Below are 15161 nucleotides of genomic sequence, written 5' to 3'. Positions count from 1 at the left end.
GCCTTGATTTGGTCCAGAAGGTTTTTTTGCGTCAAATCATGCGACATCCAAACGTCATGTTTTTTTGTGTATCCAGCCTTCTGCAGATAGTTTAAAATGGTTTGGTGACTAACTTCCATCTCCTGGGCGATGTTACGAGATGCCACATATCAGTCTAACTCGATGTTTTCCATGATTTGATCGGTATTCGTCGTCACAGGTCTTCCGCCGGCTGGCTTATCCATGGTGTCGTTTTCACCCGATCTGAATCGTCGAAACCATTCCTCCGCAGTTCGAAGTGAAGGAGTACCATCTCACAAAACACCATTAATCTCACGGAACGTTTCTCTAGCGGATTTGCCTTAAACGAATGAAAACTTTAAAATAGCGCGAAGACAAAAAGGCGGAACACACAAAACGTTCCTATGTATGCATATAGACATATATTCTTTAGTTGCCAAGTCAACATATAGGCGATCTCTAGTTTTCTTACATATCTTTTAGTATTGTGTTATAAAGTACGTTACATTTAGATTGCTGTCAACTTTAAAGCGTTTAGATAAATACTTTGATCGGTATTCGATCTTTTTTTTCAAAAAGATATGTACATGGTTCTGCACCTAAATGCCTCTCTCCCTGCCAAGGATGAGATAAGGAGGCTTTTATGGAGTCAGACCAAACACCTATGAGAAAATGTAGAAGTCATTGCTTGCCTTATACTGCTACTGAAAGTAATGTAAAATTATCTTTACACTTATGATTCTATTTGCCAGATTTTATGAAAAAATGGTTGAAATACTTGTAATCTACGTAATCCGAACGGAACTAGATTTTTACCTGTCCAACCATGAAACGCAAGTTCGCCTTCAAAACGTAGGTAGTAGATATGGTCGAGCATTCACTGAGACTTCATTTTCGTTTTTGGAAAACAAAACTGTATTGTATTGTAGCAATATGTATCTAATGATTTTTTCATATTTCTCATAGTCATATTTTCATCATTTCCTAGTAATAAGTAAATTTTTTTTTATTTTTTGTTCAAAATATAATGGGGTTTTCAATAAGGGACGCCACAAAAGTAGACCAATAGGGACAGCAAACGACGTTTGCCATTTTATCATGGCAAACATGAAATTTATGGTCATCATAATCGTCCTATAAGATCAACAACTGAGCGCCTAGTGGAAAAATTTCAATCCACTGGCACAGTACAAAATTAGAGAATATTGCTGCCGCTAGCGAATTTAATTAAGGAAGACGCAAATCAGTCTGTCACCTGTCGTTCTCAAGCGTTGGGCATTCTATAATGTAGTTGTGCCGAATTTTGTGAAAAGATCTTGGCCTACATCCTTACAATACCAAATTGAAACAAGAACTGAAGCCGCTTGAATGTTCGTGAATTGGGCTGAACAACAACTTGAAAATGATCCGAATTCATCGAATAATCAGCAATGAGACTCATTTCTGGCTGCATGGCTTTGCGTTATTAGACAAGCAGCAATCCACACTTACTACATGAGTCACCATTGCACCCCGAAAAAACGACGGTGGTGCAAATATGTACAAGAACAAACCTCCAGGACCAATATATTCTGCAAAACAAAAAAAAAAACTCTCAAAAAACCATCAGACCTTTCCAGATATCCTAAAGCTCATTCCATTTGGTAGTAATCCACTACAGAACGCGAAACAGAAGCGCGACTAAACACTAAGCAAAGGTGTAAGACAACTTTTTTTTATGCCTCTACCGACCAATTCTCTATTGCAAGTGATTTTAAACTTGTCCCTTGCATAAAGCTCGAGGACGACTTTGCTTTTTTGTCTGGCCGGAGGAGCTGTAAGACCTTTTTGTATCCCTTGTTGTTGATATGACTATTCTCTTGTTTCAAGCAGAAACACATTTCAGTTACATATCGAACTGATTAGTGCGTTATTCTTAATATTCGGATGTGCTACATCCACAGAGTGAGCACGAGATAAAAGTAACAAAAGTGTATAGCGAATACGAGATACTTCAGTCGTACATAAGTACATAGTAAATTCTTTAGAAATATCGACGGTTATTGTTAGTTTTCTGTCGTCGAACTTGCTTGCGTCTTCGTTGTAAGCGGCGACGTTTCATTTGCTTACGTCTAAATGAAGTTCTCAATGTCTCTGTTGACGACGACGACGGCGTAGTATCTATGGCACGAAGACGCTTCAATTTGGAGCGGCGTTTAGCAGTCAGTTGACGACGCCTCAGACGTCGGCGACGTACTTGCGTACGTTGGCGTTGCTGTTGACGAAGACGTTGATTGCGTCGACGCATCTGACGTAACTGCCACTGGCTGGGACGAGCGCGAGTAGCACGTCTTAGTTCTTCATGATTACATGGTGCCGTAAATTACGCTCTTCACGGTCATCGTTACGGTCATCTTCGCCGCCATCATTATAGTAATCTTGTTCAAGTTAATCATTTCATCATTGTCGTTATCGATTTTATTTCTATTAATTTTGTATGTTCTGAAAGAATAATAATGGGTTCATCGTCGAGGTCTGGATACGTCAAACTCGGACTTAACGAATTTGTATCAAGGTAAATCGTGTCTGGAGTTGTTAAACCTGAATAAGTGGAATCCGGATAAGTTTTATGCGGATGGTTTGAATCTGGATAAGTAGGAGAAGTGTATCCGCCAGATCAGATCTGATAGAACTATTGATAGTTGAGTTATAAAAATAATGATCTCTATATATACTATTCAAATTGTTTGTTTCTTTATTTCACTTGCATTATCCGTTGTGTTACATGTCGAGGGCTGATTTTTAAACCTTTACTCGTACAATGCGTCTACGTTTGTTGGAGCGACGCGACTTTTTGCCGCCACGACGATGACGACGATGCTGCTTCTTAACCTGTTGGCGTTGCTGTTGACGACGGCGTTGTTGACGACGTGCCTTAACCATAGCCTGGCGACGACGTCTGTTTAGTTTTCGCTGGCGTTGACGTTGACGTTGTAGGCGACGTTGCGCCTGACGGCGACGCCAATTCGATGGGCGAGCACGTGCTGCGCGACCTGCCTCCTCAGCGGAGTCATCTTCGATGGCGGCAACATGGACATTTTCGCTTTCTTCCTCCTGTTCGTAATTGTCAATGAAATTCCTATTGGGTTGGTGCAATGCCAAGACGAAATCGTCATCTTCATTTTCGAAATCCTCATTGAAATTGGAGTAAACTCGTACACGCTTTCGGGTAGCGGGTGGAGAGGGGCCTGGTTCTTCATTCGCTGGTGGTGGCGGTGGTGGAGGTGGTGGTGGTGGTGGTGGTGGCGGCGGAGGTGGTGGTGGTGGTGATATTGGTGCTGTTCCCGTTGGTATAAGAGTAACAGTTGTTGTTGTGGGAGTAGATGGTTCAAAAGATGTTGTCGATGTAATAACCGAAGTGGTGGTAGAAGTGGGATTCTTCAGTGCAGCGATCCTATTAATAAGATCCTGTGAGATTACACGTCCACTGCCGACATCTTCATTAGCACGTCTTCCGGCATGTGCTCGTTGTTTATTGAACAACTGATATTTTTGGTCGGCACCAGATTCAGGAATCTGCTTACCTATGTAAGACAAGCACAAAAGAAATTGGTGATATTTCCATTTCCATTGCGGGACGTTGTGTAGCGTTATTTCTTACCTGTTGCTGGCAGCGTCACGGCGGCTAAGCCGAGCACCAAGAGTGTAATTTTGAACAAATACATGGTGGTGGTTAACTTAATTGCGTAAACCGTTACTCCTATCTAAGAGGACACCTCAGTGATGCGTTCCTAATTAGGAGAATATTAATTTATAAAGAAGTTGTTTGCTTTTCTCTGTAATATTCTGTTACTCCAAGTGTTTGGAGCTCACTGATCGTTAAGCCTGGCAAACGCAATATTTATATGATGAACCATGGCAAAAACAGCCTAACAAATTAAGCCTAAATTCCTAAATTATGTTTTCTTCACAGATAAACAACAACAATATAAATTATCATCACTAGGCTGTTTAGAAATTTACAACAACCGCTATAGGCGTAGCCAGCACTCGTTTAGCTACATTTACATTTACAGAACGTTGTAAGTTAATTTACATAAATCGCAAAAAAATGGCAAATTTAAACATTCGATTAATCGTAGCCTAAGGCCTAAAGGAAAGCAATTTACATAGCGGTAGGCAGCGTTTATTTTTTCTCCTTATATTACACTAACAATGTGGATAGAATTTAGATGCATATACTCGTATATGAATATATAAATAGCATAAGGTTGTATATACTGTATATTTAGCATACAAAATGTTCGTATGTATATACATAGACATATATTCCTTAGTTGCCATGTCAACATATAGGCTATCTCTAGTTTTCTTACATAGTTTTCAATGTTGTATTATAAAGTAAGTGACCTTTAGATTGCTGTCAACTTCTAATTGATGTCTCTAGGGTAAAGCACTGGTAGATTAAATCGATTTTTTTTATATCGATATTTTATATCGATCATTGTGTCAACATTAACCCAACAAAATTTTGTAGAGATCTGTTTGCATCCCAAACTGAAAATGTCACTTTTTGAGCCGAATTCTCGACATTTGCGAACAAATTTTGCTTTTCTTTTTTAATTCCAAGAAAAGTGTGGCGGAGGCGGTGAGGCTGAGTAAAAAATCCTTAAATTTACACACAAAAAAAAAAAACAGCGGAAACAAAGTTGTAGGCCCAACACTTGTTATCTATGTATAACCCGTTCCAATGACTGGTGAGTCTATGTAATCAGAACGGAACTAGATTTATACCTGACCATCCATGAAACGCAAGTTCGCCGACAAAACGTAGGTAGTAGATACGCTCGAGTATTTACAGAGGATTCATTTTCGATTTTGAAAAACAAAACTATATTCCTTACTTGCTTATATGTATTATAGCAATTTGTAATGACTTTTTCTTATGAAAAATCATCATTCAATCAACAGTTACCTCGATAGTGGTCATATTTTTTACCTCTTCTTAGCTTTCTACAAACTTCATGATCTCAAAATTCTTGTAATTCCAGCAGAATTTTTAAGTTTCACATCGCTTCATGAGTTTTCTATTGGATTCAGGTCAGAACTATGCATTGATCAATCCAAAACCATTATTTATTTTGTCATAAACCAATACTTTGAGTCGCTTATTGTGGGCTTAAGGTCGTTATCCTGCATAGAAGTCCATCGGAGTGGCAATCAATTAGAAATAAATGTTTCCATTTCGTTTCTTAATATGTTTAAATATTAAAACCGACCGATTCTCCCATTTATTCGAAAAATTGGGCCACCTCTGTGCCAGGCAAGAGCACTCAATTTCATAAAATTTTGCGTCTGTATGTTTTATTGTCGTTTTTTGGGACGATGAACAATACATTTTCTATCACAACTCATTCTATTGATTTGTAATTAATCAATTCACAGCCACACATGGATGTGGCTTTTTGGCAGGCTTGGCATTTTTCCACTCAGGCTTCCAAGAAGTTGTGGGCTATTTAAACGTCTTCCTACTGTGTCCCGTAATATATTTATTTTTATTTATTTGTATTTAGTCCATATTATTAATTAATTTCTTTAATTTTTTGTTCTCCACACTTAAAAGGATCGACCTCGCCTTTTCAGAAATTTTTGTTTTTGCGGTTATTGTGCTTTTTTATGATTCCTTTTAAAATTCCTTCCCAACGACGGTGTTTCGAACACGTGCAAGAACAAACCCCAAGACCAACCTCTTTTGCAAACAAAACTCTCAAAAACCATCAAACCTTTCCAGATATCCTAACGCACGGATTTGTTGTAGGTGGAACCATTAAGCGCCGGTGAGACAAACTTCATTCGTACATATGTACATAGTAAATTCTTTAGAAATTATATATCTTTTTATATTTCTTTTATTTGTGTACCATTAATAATGCTTCATTCTTAAATCATGTTTCATTGCGATTTGTTAACTTTTAGACATTTAAACGTACAATACGTCTCCTGTTGGAACCACGTCTCTTACGGAAACGTCTCAAGCGACGGTTATTGCTAGCTTTCTGTCGTCGAACTTGCTTGCGTCTTCGTTGTAAACGGCGACGTTTCATTTGCTTACGTCTACGTGAAGATCTCAATTTCTGTTGACGACGACGACGGCGTAGTATGGCACGACGACGCTTCAATTTGGAGCGGCGTTTAGCAGCCAGTTGACGACGCCTCAGACGTCGGCGACGTATTTGCGTTCGTTGACGTTGCAGTTGACGAATACGTTGATTGCGTCGACGCATCTGACGTAACTGCCACTGGCTGGGACGAGCGCGAGCAGCACGTCCTAATTCTTCATGATTACCATGGTGCCGTAAACTACGCTCTTCGGAAGCATCATCTTCAGCGCTGTCCAGTGCATTATATTCACCATCATCGTTACGGTCATCTTCGCCATCATCAGCATCTTCATCATCATCATCATCATCAACATCGTCATCATTATAGTACTCTTGTTCAAGTTTACTATTCTTTTTTTTGTGTGTCTTTTGACCCTTAATCATTTCATCATTGTCGTTATCGATTTTATTTCTGTTAACTTTGTATGTTCTGAAAGATGAGTTATCAGGTACAATAATCGGTTCATCGCCGAGATCTGGATACGTTAAACTCGGACTTAACGAATTTGTATCAGGGTAAGTTGTGTCTGGAGTTGTTAAACCTGAATAAGTGGAGTCTGGATAACTTGTATCCGGATAAGTCGAGTCCGGATAGCTTGAATCTGGATAAGTAGGGGAAGTTGTATCGTCCGGTGACGTCACTGTCGTAGTGTCGGTATCCGGTAGTACCGTAGTTGTCGTTGTATCACCCTTCAAAGTATTCAGTTGATTCAAAAATTTACTGGTGAAACGACCTTCAGGCTTCACGTTCTCATAACGTCCCACTGACGCAATGGATTGACGTCCATTTGCAGCATCTGTTTAATGTTAACCACAAAATTGCAATAAATTCACCAGGATGTCTTCACAGTGTGGGCAAATTGTATGTGATTAGCTTACCTGCGAATTGTAGAGTCAGGAAAAACACTAGCACAAGGGCTAGTTCGAGTAAACGCATTGTTCCGTTAACTTGACTTCGAATATTGAAAGTTCACAATATACTGATTTGAAAAACGTTCCCAAAGAATTTATATAGCAAAAACTGAAAATTGCCAAACTAGACGTCTAATTGTACTGGCTGCAATGCCCGATAATTAGAAAATTGAAATTACGCATTTTAACGGGTTACCTCGAGGCTGAATAATTAAATGTAATTTCTCCATACGGCAAAAGCAGTGAGAGTCGAAAGCCTAAATAATAGTGCTAGTTTGTAAAAATATTGGTCATGAACTTCGTAAATGCAAAAACTATTAATCATCTCATCTGCCGATCTGAATTCTATGAATTTTTCAGATTAATAGCATTTTTTCTGCGAGCATTTATCTTCGAATGTAAGCACGAAACAGCGCTGCGTTGTTTGTCTAGCTGCTGCTTTACTCCAAAATAAAATTAGCGGCAATTCAAGAATTTCATTTACAGTTATCGCGCCAATATGCACACAAATTATTTCTAACAATTTGCTTTAATTACAGCGTACCATTCGAGAGTGCAAAATTGCCGCAGTGATCAAAGCGTAGCAGAAGAAATCAACACTTCGCTAAAATATATGTACGATGCAAAGCATAATGTAGAGATCGTTTTGCTTTCAACCATACTGATTAATGCTATAAATGTAGAACGCCACAAGGTTTGAGCCACCTACAAATTACTATTTCTTTTCTGTTTCTTTACGAGAAGACTCGTCTAAGCGAGAAATTGTTCGTACTTTATGTTTATTTTGTTATTTTCTTACTGTGGGAATCGAACATGCGATCAGAAGTGCGATATTCACTCACTTATGCACCGGCTAACGGAACGGAAAAGCGTTTCATTGAAAAATCGCAGAAAACCATTTAAAATAATAATTGGAAAGTAAAAGTTAGTCTATATAGTGTGACTTCAGACATTCACATGTCTGTTGTTGTAATATGAAACCACACAGTAGTAGTAGTTGTAATTAAGTGAATAATTGATTTAGCGACGGCAATCTGTTTGTCAACCTACCGGGTCTGTAATTATGCTACCGGGCAGCCAATTATGGCATGGAACTCAAATGACAAGAAGGTCACAGAGCAAGACCGGCACGTGTGGTTTTGAAATTTTGCACAGACGACGCTACGTTGTCCCTTTAAGAGGTTTAATATGAACATTGTCAGGCCCACATTTATTAAAACAGCATAGTGAAAAACTACTAAACAAGCCATAACTATCTGAAGCATAAATCCAGACATATGCAAAAAAAAAATAATAATTTCTATATCACACACCCCCTATATCAACAAAATATCCGAAAAAATATTTACTATGTCTCACAGATCCAAAATATGACGAATTCTGTCTTTCAGGTTTTTATACTCTCGCAACAAAGTTGCTAAGAGAGGGTCAAAACCCATATCTCAGAAACTACTTGATTTCAATGAGATTCGGTACATAATATTTTCTTGACACCCTGAAATGGGCGAAATCGGTTCACAACCACGCCTAATTTACATATAACCCAATTTTCAATTCCAACTGATTCGTTCTTTTTATAATACATATATATATATTGGGAACCAATGAAGATAGCGGAAAAAAACTTTACACAAATACTGTATATGATCTGTGGCATCACTTGTGGAAAATTTGTCGAAATTGGATTATAATTTTTCTATGCCCCGGATATCGAACATGAAGAACTAAGTTTCTAAGAGGGAATAATTTTCAAATTAAGTGAGCATATAGTCCTAGTAATAGTGTACCTTAGTGGTGAAAATGGGTGAAATTGGTTGATATATATATATATATTATATATACTATATATGACGATTTTCGTTATTCTAGTGGACTTTTTGCCGAATGTATATGTCAATTGTTTGTTATCTTAATAAAACTATATGACTTAATTTGTGTGTATAAAATGTTCGGTTGCACCCGAACTTAGCCTTTCCTTACTTGATTCATCTATCTTATATCAATCAGTTTAAGAGATACTTTAATAAATACTTGCGGTAAGGCACTTATATTGATAATATTGATAAATTTACGTGAATATTTAATTTTCTGCTTCCTAAACTTATATATGTAGTATAATGACGACCAAACGGAGTTCGGGATACTCGACTTTCCGTATAAACGATAAACATTATATAAAGTTTATATTTAAGTCTATAAGTCCGATAAGTTTCAGAACAGTTAACATGACGAAGAAGACTTTATATCAAACATCCTAATATACAAATGTGAACAAAGACAAGGCAACATATTCTTTTAGAATGGATTTCAGACTTCATCAACCACTCAGTAGGTTTTTGCTCTTTACAATAAATAAATCACTTTACATAGATGAAAAGATCTAAATAACCATAATCTCTACCATAATCTCAAAATGATCGAAATTTGAATATATTTTTTCAAGCCCCCAGTTGCCGAATGGAGAAATTCAAAGTAAATTCCGGACATAATTCTGCAAATAATATCAGCCAATTTGTTTTGCAAATATGATACTAATGTAGCCGCGAGCTAAAAATACCTCATATGTATATCTAATGACAAATTCCACCCACTATTCTATCTATTGATTTTACTTAATAATAATGAAACAATCTGATATGCAACGCTTTTCATTAAAAAAAAAAATGTGTTAATTTGCAGAGTTACACTGATCAGTCCCAGTCCCAAAATAGGTTTTTTGTACATATCTTGTAACTACTAAAGCTATATTAACCAAACTCTCTTCAGTCGTTCCTTTTAGGTACTACCTTATACAATCCAAAAATGGAGGAAATCGGATTATAATCACGCCCACCTCCCATAAAAAAGTTATGTTGAAAACCAATAAAAATGCTTTAATTCTGCAAGAAAAAACACCAGAAAACTTAAATTTCATCATAGAAAAGGTACATGCATTCAAATTGGTATACAAAATTTAAAATGGGCGTGGTTTCGCCTACTTATGGGTCAAAAACCATATCTCCGAAACTACTCGACCAATTTCAGCGAAAATCGGTTTGTAATATTTTCCTTGCATTCCAATGATATGTTGTGAAAATAGGCCAAATTCGGTTTGAAGTCGATCTGTATCGTTTACTTTACAATATATAAAGTAAGCACTAGTGAAGATATCGGAAAATAATTTTGTACAAATAACTTTATAGTGTGGCACCCTCTTTCTAAAAATCGCCATAATCGGATTATACGTTTTCAAGGCCCTTATATCGAACATGTAATCAGTGCTTGTAATCTTTTTTTTTGCCGAAAATATAGATATTTTGAAGAAATTTGTAGGGAATATTTTTCTTCTAATAATATGTCTACGTGCCAAAAATACTAGCGCCCATATACGTAAAGTTAGGGTTTTCAAACTTTCAATGGACTTTATACCATATATGTATATGACGAATATCTTTGTCAAACTGTGTATTTAAAATATTAATTTTAATTAAATAAATAAATTTCGAGAGTATAAGATGTTCGGTAACAACCGAACTCATATATTAAGTGTAATACTAATCGTCTTCTGTTGGATATTATATCATTACTTTATAATTTGTAAGATGTTTTAATCAAATTGAGTGTTTATATTTTATTCGGATACTTAAAATGAGTTATCCCACTCCCATATTCGTATATAAAATTAAATGGTTTTCGATCTGCCTTTCTAGTTGTATTTCGACCATAATTATGGTTAAAATTTAAACTTCGCCAGTATCAATATTAAATTAATTAGTAATTATCAAATAAGAAGTTCCTTTCTGTGGTTAGTTATAGCTTTCTGATTATTCAGATGACAAGTTAACAAAAAACTTTGAAAATCTTTAAAAAATGTTGAAATACATTTTTAGATAGCGTATATATGTAGGTTAGTTAGGTAGAGCCGGTTATAATAGAGAAAACATAGTCCTTCCAAAGTGACTTATGCCTCTGATAAAGCTTTAAGTGTTTTGAGCGCATAATGCCGAAATGACAGGTCACTCAAGTTTGCAAATGTAAGTAATGAGAAGAAAACTCCGTTCATTTTCAAGAAAACTGCTTATATGTACAATTTATTATAAAGTGACTGCCTACAGGAAAATCGTAATTATTTCTGTGGTCAAACGGGGTTTCTTTAACAAAAACTACACTAGTTTGCAAGACTTTTCTTAAACATAGTTTATTAAATCGAAAATAAATAGCATACATTAAACGTGATATTTAAATACTTAAAATATACATTTTCAAACGAATTTATCAGTTTCAGGCAGCTTGACCGACAATTGCAGTTTCAGCCTTATCACCATCCAGAATGACGATCATCTGTGGCACGCTGTTCACCGATTGCAATTGGGCGGTGTTAAGATCCTGCTCGTCCTCGAAATGCTGCCGACCGCTATTGTAGTTATTCTTGTTGCGTTTCTTCAGTGATGATTTGCGTTTGGTTTTACGTGAACCTTTTTTCGATGAACGGCGCTTCTTATTGGCGCTCGAAGACTTTCTCTGCTTCTTTTTGCTGCTACCACGACGGGTATTGCCACCGTTGTTGACACGACGACGACGCACTGCTGCGTTCTTCATATTTCGCCGACGTACTGACTGGACGCGTTGGTTCTGACGTTTGGCACTATTCTGACGATTGGCGATATTCTTTCTGTGATGTGTGCGACGTACATTGTTGTTGGTCTTACGCTTACGTATACGCTTACGACGACGTACAGCGCGTTCTTCGGGCTCTACGCCATCATCTTCTTCCGCATCGTCAATGCTGTTGGCAGCGCGTTGTAAACCGGCAGCTTTTTGAGCGCGATACACCTGATAGTTGTGGAAGCTTCTAAGATGACGCGCTAGGCGGGCCTGCGATATAGTGATACATATTGTTGCAAATAAGTTTTATAGAAAAAAAACCGTGATTTGTATTGTGGTTAACGCACCATTTCTGGTTTTTCCAAAATCTCGGCATTCATTGCGAGTTCCAGATTTTCCGTTTTACTATCCTCAGCGCCGATAGCAGCATTCTCACCTTCAGCCACATCCGCATCACCGGCTGGCTTACCTTGTTCCTCCTCATCTGTCTTATCTTCCACCTCTACAGGCAAAATTGCGGGACTTTCAGACAATTCGGATTTAACTGGTAATGGGTCACTAAGGACCTTATCAGCCTCAGGCTGAGGTAGGTCGACTGCGACTTCAACATTTCGCGCCTCAACAACAGCATCATCGGAGAAAGTTCTCTCTAAAAGGTCGTCTGAGTTAGAATACGAAATTAATATAGTTCTGTTGCTTTCACTTAAGAAGTAGGTAGTACGTACCAGCTGTGACGCTGCCAAGCAACGCGACGGCGCATAGGAGCGCCAATAAAACACACAATTTGGACGTGGCCATTGTGTGTTTACAACAAAAAAGTTAATAAATTAAGTGGCGTATTTGCTTTCGGGACTTCAGCACGCGTTTAGTTGCCAAGACGTTATGCGAACCACAGACGCGCTGCTTACGCTCTTATATCGCCATTTGTAAAAGTATGCATTACATATGTATATTGAAACGTCAGCGATATCAGCTATAAGCTAAATAAATTTCAATTTGAACATCACTTTTTTACATGACTAATCTTGTTGGTGCGTTGCTGGCTGTACGCCATGATATTATCATATACCGCTAACCGCCTAAGCCAAGACTTTCGTCGAGCACACTAATCGTTTTCTCTAAATATTTAGTTGTTACCGTCCAATGCGGAGAAAAGTATGGCTTTGACAGTTGAATGCAAAATTTATGATCACAAGCGGTGAAATTTAGGCAAAAAGAAAGAAATGGTTGGCTTCGAAGCAAAAAGCGGACTTGAAACGATGATACATGTGTAAGACAATGGATAGTGGTGCGATCTTGATTAATAGTTGAAGTTTTTTGTTCGTCATTTAACTTTCGCAGAAGCTACGATCGTAGCAGGATTGAAAGAAGTGAAGAGGAAAATTGACGAGCGTGTGCATTTTGACGAGCATAACGATTAATATCATTAATAGTTCTGTCTTTGTATACAATTCTTCATTTTCGAAATAATCTATCCACTAACTTTTCGTTCTCTTCCCAATTTCATTCAATGTGTCTATTCATTTACTCATACTATATTTTCCACATACTATATTCGCCCACAATAAGTAAAAATACAACACACTTTATTTCCAATACATATATTTTATTTAATCCGTTTCTTTTTCGCCATCAGTAGACATACATACATAATTCAAGTAGCATCGAAAGCTGTCGTTGGTTTTTTAGTTTAGTTAACCTATAATACTAATACATTTCACGTGTTGTCGATTAGCGCTTCAAATCAACCCTGTACAACTACAGGACGTGCAACACGGCGATTACCGCGTCTACGTTTAGCACCGCCACCCACTTGATAGACGCGCACATTCTTGCGTTTGTTGCTAACACGGCGACGACGATTGCCTCCAACACGACGACGACGATTACCGCCACGACGGCGCACCACATTGCGACGCGAACCCTTGCGACGACGACGCACTAACACCCGATTGGCACGTGCCTCTTCGCTATCGGTCGCCGAACGTTCCATCAGTGCGACAACGCTGCCATCTGGTATGGCATCGAGCGCAGCACGCGGCACCAACAGCGCAGTCTTGCCCGTCTTCTCGTCCACCACACTTTGTCCTTCGATCTCGATAATTCCATCGGGCACCATAATAGCACCGGCATGTTCGCGCGACACCATCATATTCGTCGGTTTGGCATTCTTCAAAACGAGTTGTGCATTCAATTGATTGACACCATTACCATCGGCGCTGATGATGGCACCTTGATTTTTCAATTGGCTACGCAGGCGTGGTGTATGTGGTGCACGCGAACGCAGGTACACCAAATTGTTGGTGACATCGTTTTCATCATTCTGATTATCCGCATCGTCATCGTCATTCGAGTTATACTCGAATACGTCCTCATCCTCATCATCGTTGCTAACTTCAACATTATTGCTGCGTACAACATCCTCATCTTCGTCGTCATCATCGTTTGCTGCATTGACATTGTCGTCATCATCATCCTCATCGCCATCATTAATTTCTTGGTTGTTTTCAACTTTGGTTTTAGATTCTTCTTCATCATCATCGTCCTCAAGCTCGACAACTTTGAAGCCTTGCACTTCATGTCCATTGCCGTTGGCACGTGGCACGGTGAGGAAGAGATACGGATGGTTTGGTGAGGCGACGGCAGCGCCGGAACGTAGTTGTCTCTGTACAACTTGCTGTTGCAGTCCTTGGCGAGGATCTGAGGATAGTTAGGATTATGTTGTAATGAGTGCTATCAAACATTTTTTCGAGAACTGCCTGGCATATGCCTACGTTATCCTATTAGTGAGGGACCTTACTAATTTTACATCCTCATATGTATACTGCAGATAAACTCTGATAATGTCATGAAAATATTTTTAAAACAACACTCAGACACACGAGACTTGAAAGCACTCTATACATATTCTTTAACAGAATATTCATATATGGGGTTTAAAATGTTGTTCTACTTTAAGGATTCTTTTAAAAGGACAGACTAAACAGCAATATCTAAGAAAAAAAAAAGACTTTGAAAAGACGTTTTATACACCAAGATCGTCAACTCTGTTCCTATAAATAGACGCAAACACTTTCTCTTAGTGCCTATTTTCTTACACTTGGAGATCTGGAGCTATCGAAAATATTTTTTATCTCATTAATTAAAAAATCTGACTACGAATTCAGCCTTTTTACCGACAGTTTTTGGTGATATGAATTTGTGTGGTCGATCCTATTTACTCTGCAATATCTTCTTACGTCTCAAGTCCAGTAATTAATGTTCAAAGTAAGGAAAAATTGGGTTTCCCCGCCTCAGATACGCACCTGCACAAGCCAAAGCCACGAAGAGCAGCACTACTGCTACACTTACTGTTGCCTTCAACATACTGTTGTACTGTACTATCGATCTGTGCCGATCAATCAATCAATCCGTTTAATTTATGATAAATATCAGACAACAAACGCGTTACCAAGAAAAAGTGTCCTAATTGTAAGCAATGTCCCGCAGAACTGTAAAGAACACATTGATTGCTTTACGTTTTTA

The 15161-nt window shown here is 38.0% G+C and overlaps 3 protein-coding genes across 4 annotated transcripts; all 3 read right to left on the bottom strand.

Annotated features, from left to right (window-relative positions):
- Positions 1–2711: 2711 nt before the first annotated feature.
- On the bottom strand, positions 2712–7144 carry LOC105214681 (uncharacterized protein DDB_G0284459). The gene is made up of 4 exons (XM_054231772.1): positions 7020–7144; positions 5958–6937; positions 3641–3743; positions 2712–3563 (listed from the first exon to the last, which is right to left on the bottom strand). The coding sequence occupies exons 1-4, from the start codon at positions 7075–7077 to the stop codon at positions 2782–2784; spliced, it is 1923 nt and encodes a 640-aa protein (XP_054087747.1). The 5' UTR covers positions 7078–7144; the 3' UTR covers positions 2712–2781.
- A 4068-nt stretch (positions 7145–11212) lies between these two features.
- Positions 11213–12558, bottom strand: LOC105214680 (E3 ubiquitin-protein ligase Topors-like). 2 transcript variants are annotated; one of them, XM_011188236.2, is made up of 3 exons: positions 12362–12558; positions 11984–12285; positions 11213–11906 (listed from the first exon to the last, which is right to left on the bottom strand). In XM_011188236.2, the coding sequence occupies exons 1-3, from the start codon at positions 12432–12434 to the stop codon at positions 11313–11315; spliced, it is 969 nt and encodes a 322-aa protein (XP_011186538.2). In that variant the 5' UTR covers positions 12435–12558; the 3' UTR covers positions 11213–11312. The 2 variants fall into 2 exon arrangements, with proteins under 2 accessions (XP_011186538.2, XP_054087860.1); XM_054231885.1 differs by having other exon boundaries at positions 11984–12297; positions 12362–12552.
- Positions 12559–13225: 667 nt separating this feature from the next.
- Positions 13226–15161, bottom strand: LOC105214679 (protein zntA). Its single transcript, XM_011188235.3, has 2 exons — positions 14942–15161; positions 13226–14336 (listed from the first exon to the last, which is right to left on the bottom strand). The coding sequence occupies exons 1-2, from the start codon at positions 15000–15002 to the stop codon at positions 13381–13383; spliced, it is 1017 nt and encodes a 338-aa protein (XP_011186537.2). The 5' UTR covers positions 15003–15161; the 3' UTR covers positions 13226–13380.

This window comes from Zeugodacus cucurbitae, chromosome 5 (assembly GCF_028554725.1).
Source record: "Zeugodacus cucurbitae isolate PBARC_wt_2022May chromosome 5, idZeuCucr1.2, whole genome shotgun sequence".
NCBI classification, from domain to species: domain Eukaryota; kingdom Metazoa; phylum Arthropoda; class Insecta; order Diptera; family Tephritidae; genus Zeugodacus; species Zeugodacus cucurbitae.
The sequence above is the reverse complement of the archived record's forward strand: the minus strand, read 5'-3'. Positions and strand labels throughout refer to the sequence as shown.

Coding starts and splice junctions, on each gene's coding strand:
- LOC105214680 (XM_054231885.1), bottom strand. CDS start 12,434: ATGGCCACGTCCAAATTGTGTGTTTTATTGGCGCTCCTATGCGCCGTC. Junction 12,298..12,361: donor GCTTGGCAGCGTCACAGCTG/GTACGTACTACC, acceptor ATTCTAACTCAG/ACGACCTTTTAGAGAGAACT. Junction 11,907..11,983: donor TTTTGGAAAAACCAGAAATG/GTGCGTTAACCA, acceptor ACTATATCGCAG/GCCCGCCTAGCGCGTCATCT.
- LOC105214681 (XM_054231772.1), bottom strand. CDS start 7,077: ATGCGTTTACTCGAACTAGCCCTTGTGCTAGTGTTTTTCCTGACTCTA. Junction 3,744..5,957: donor GACGTATTGTACGTTTAAAT/GTCTAAAAGTTA, acceptor GTGTCCTCTTAG/ATAGGAGTAACGGTTTACGC. Junction 3,564..3,640: donor CGTGACGCTGCCAGCAACAG/GTAAGAAATAAC, acceptor TGTCTTACATAG/GTAAGCAGATTCCTGAATCT.
- LOC105214679 (XM_011188235.3), bottom strand. CDS start 15,002: ATGTTGAAGGCAACAGTAAGTGTAGCAGTAGTGCTGCTCTTCGTGGCT. Junction 14,337..14,941: donor CGTGGCTTTGGCTTGTGCAG/GTGCGTATCTGA, acceptor AACTATCCTCAG/ATCCTCGCCAAGGACTGCAA.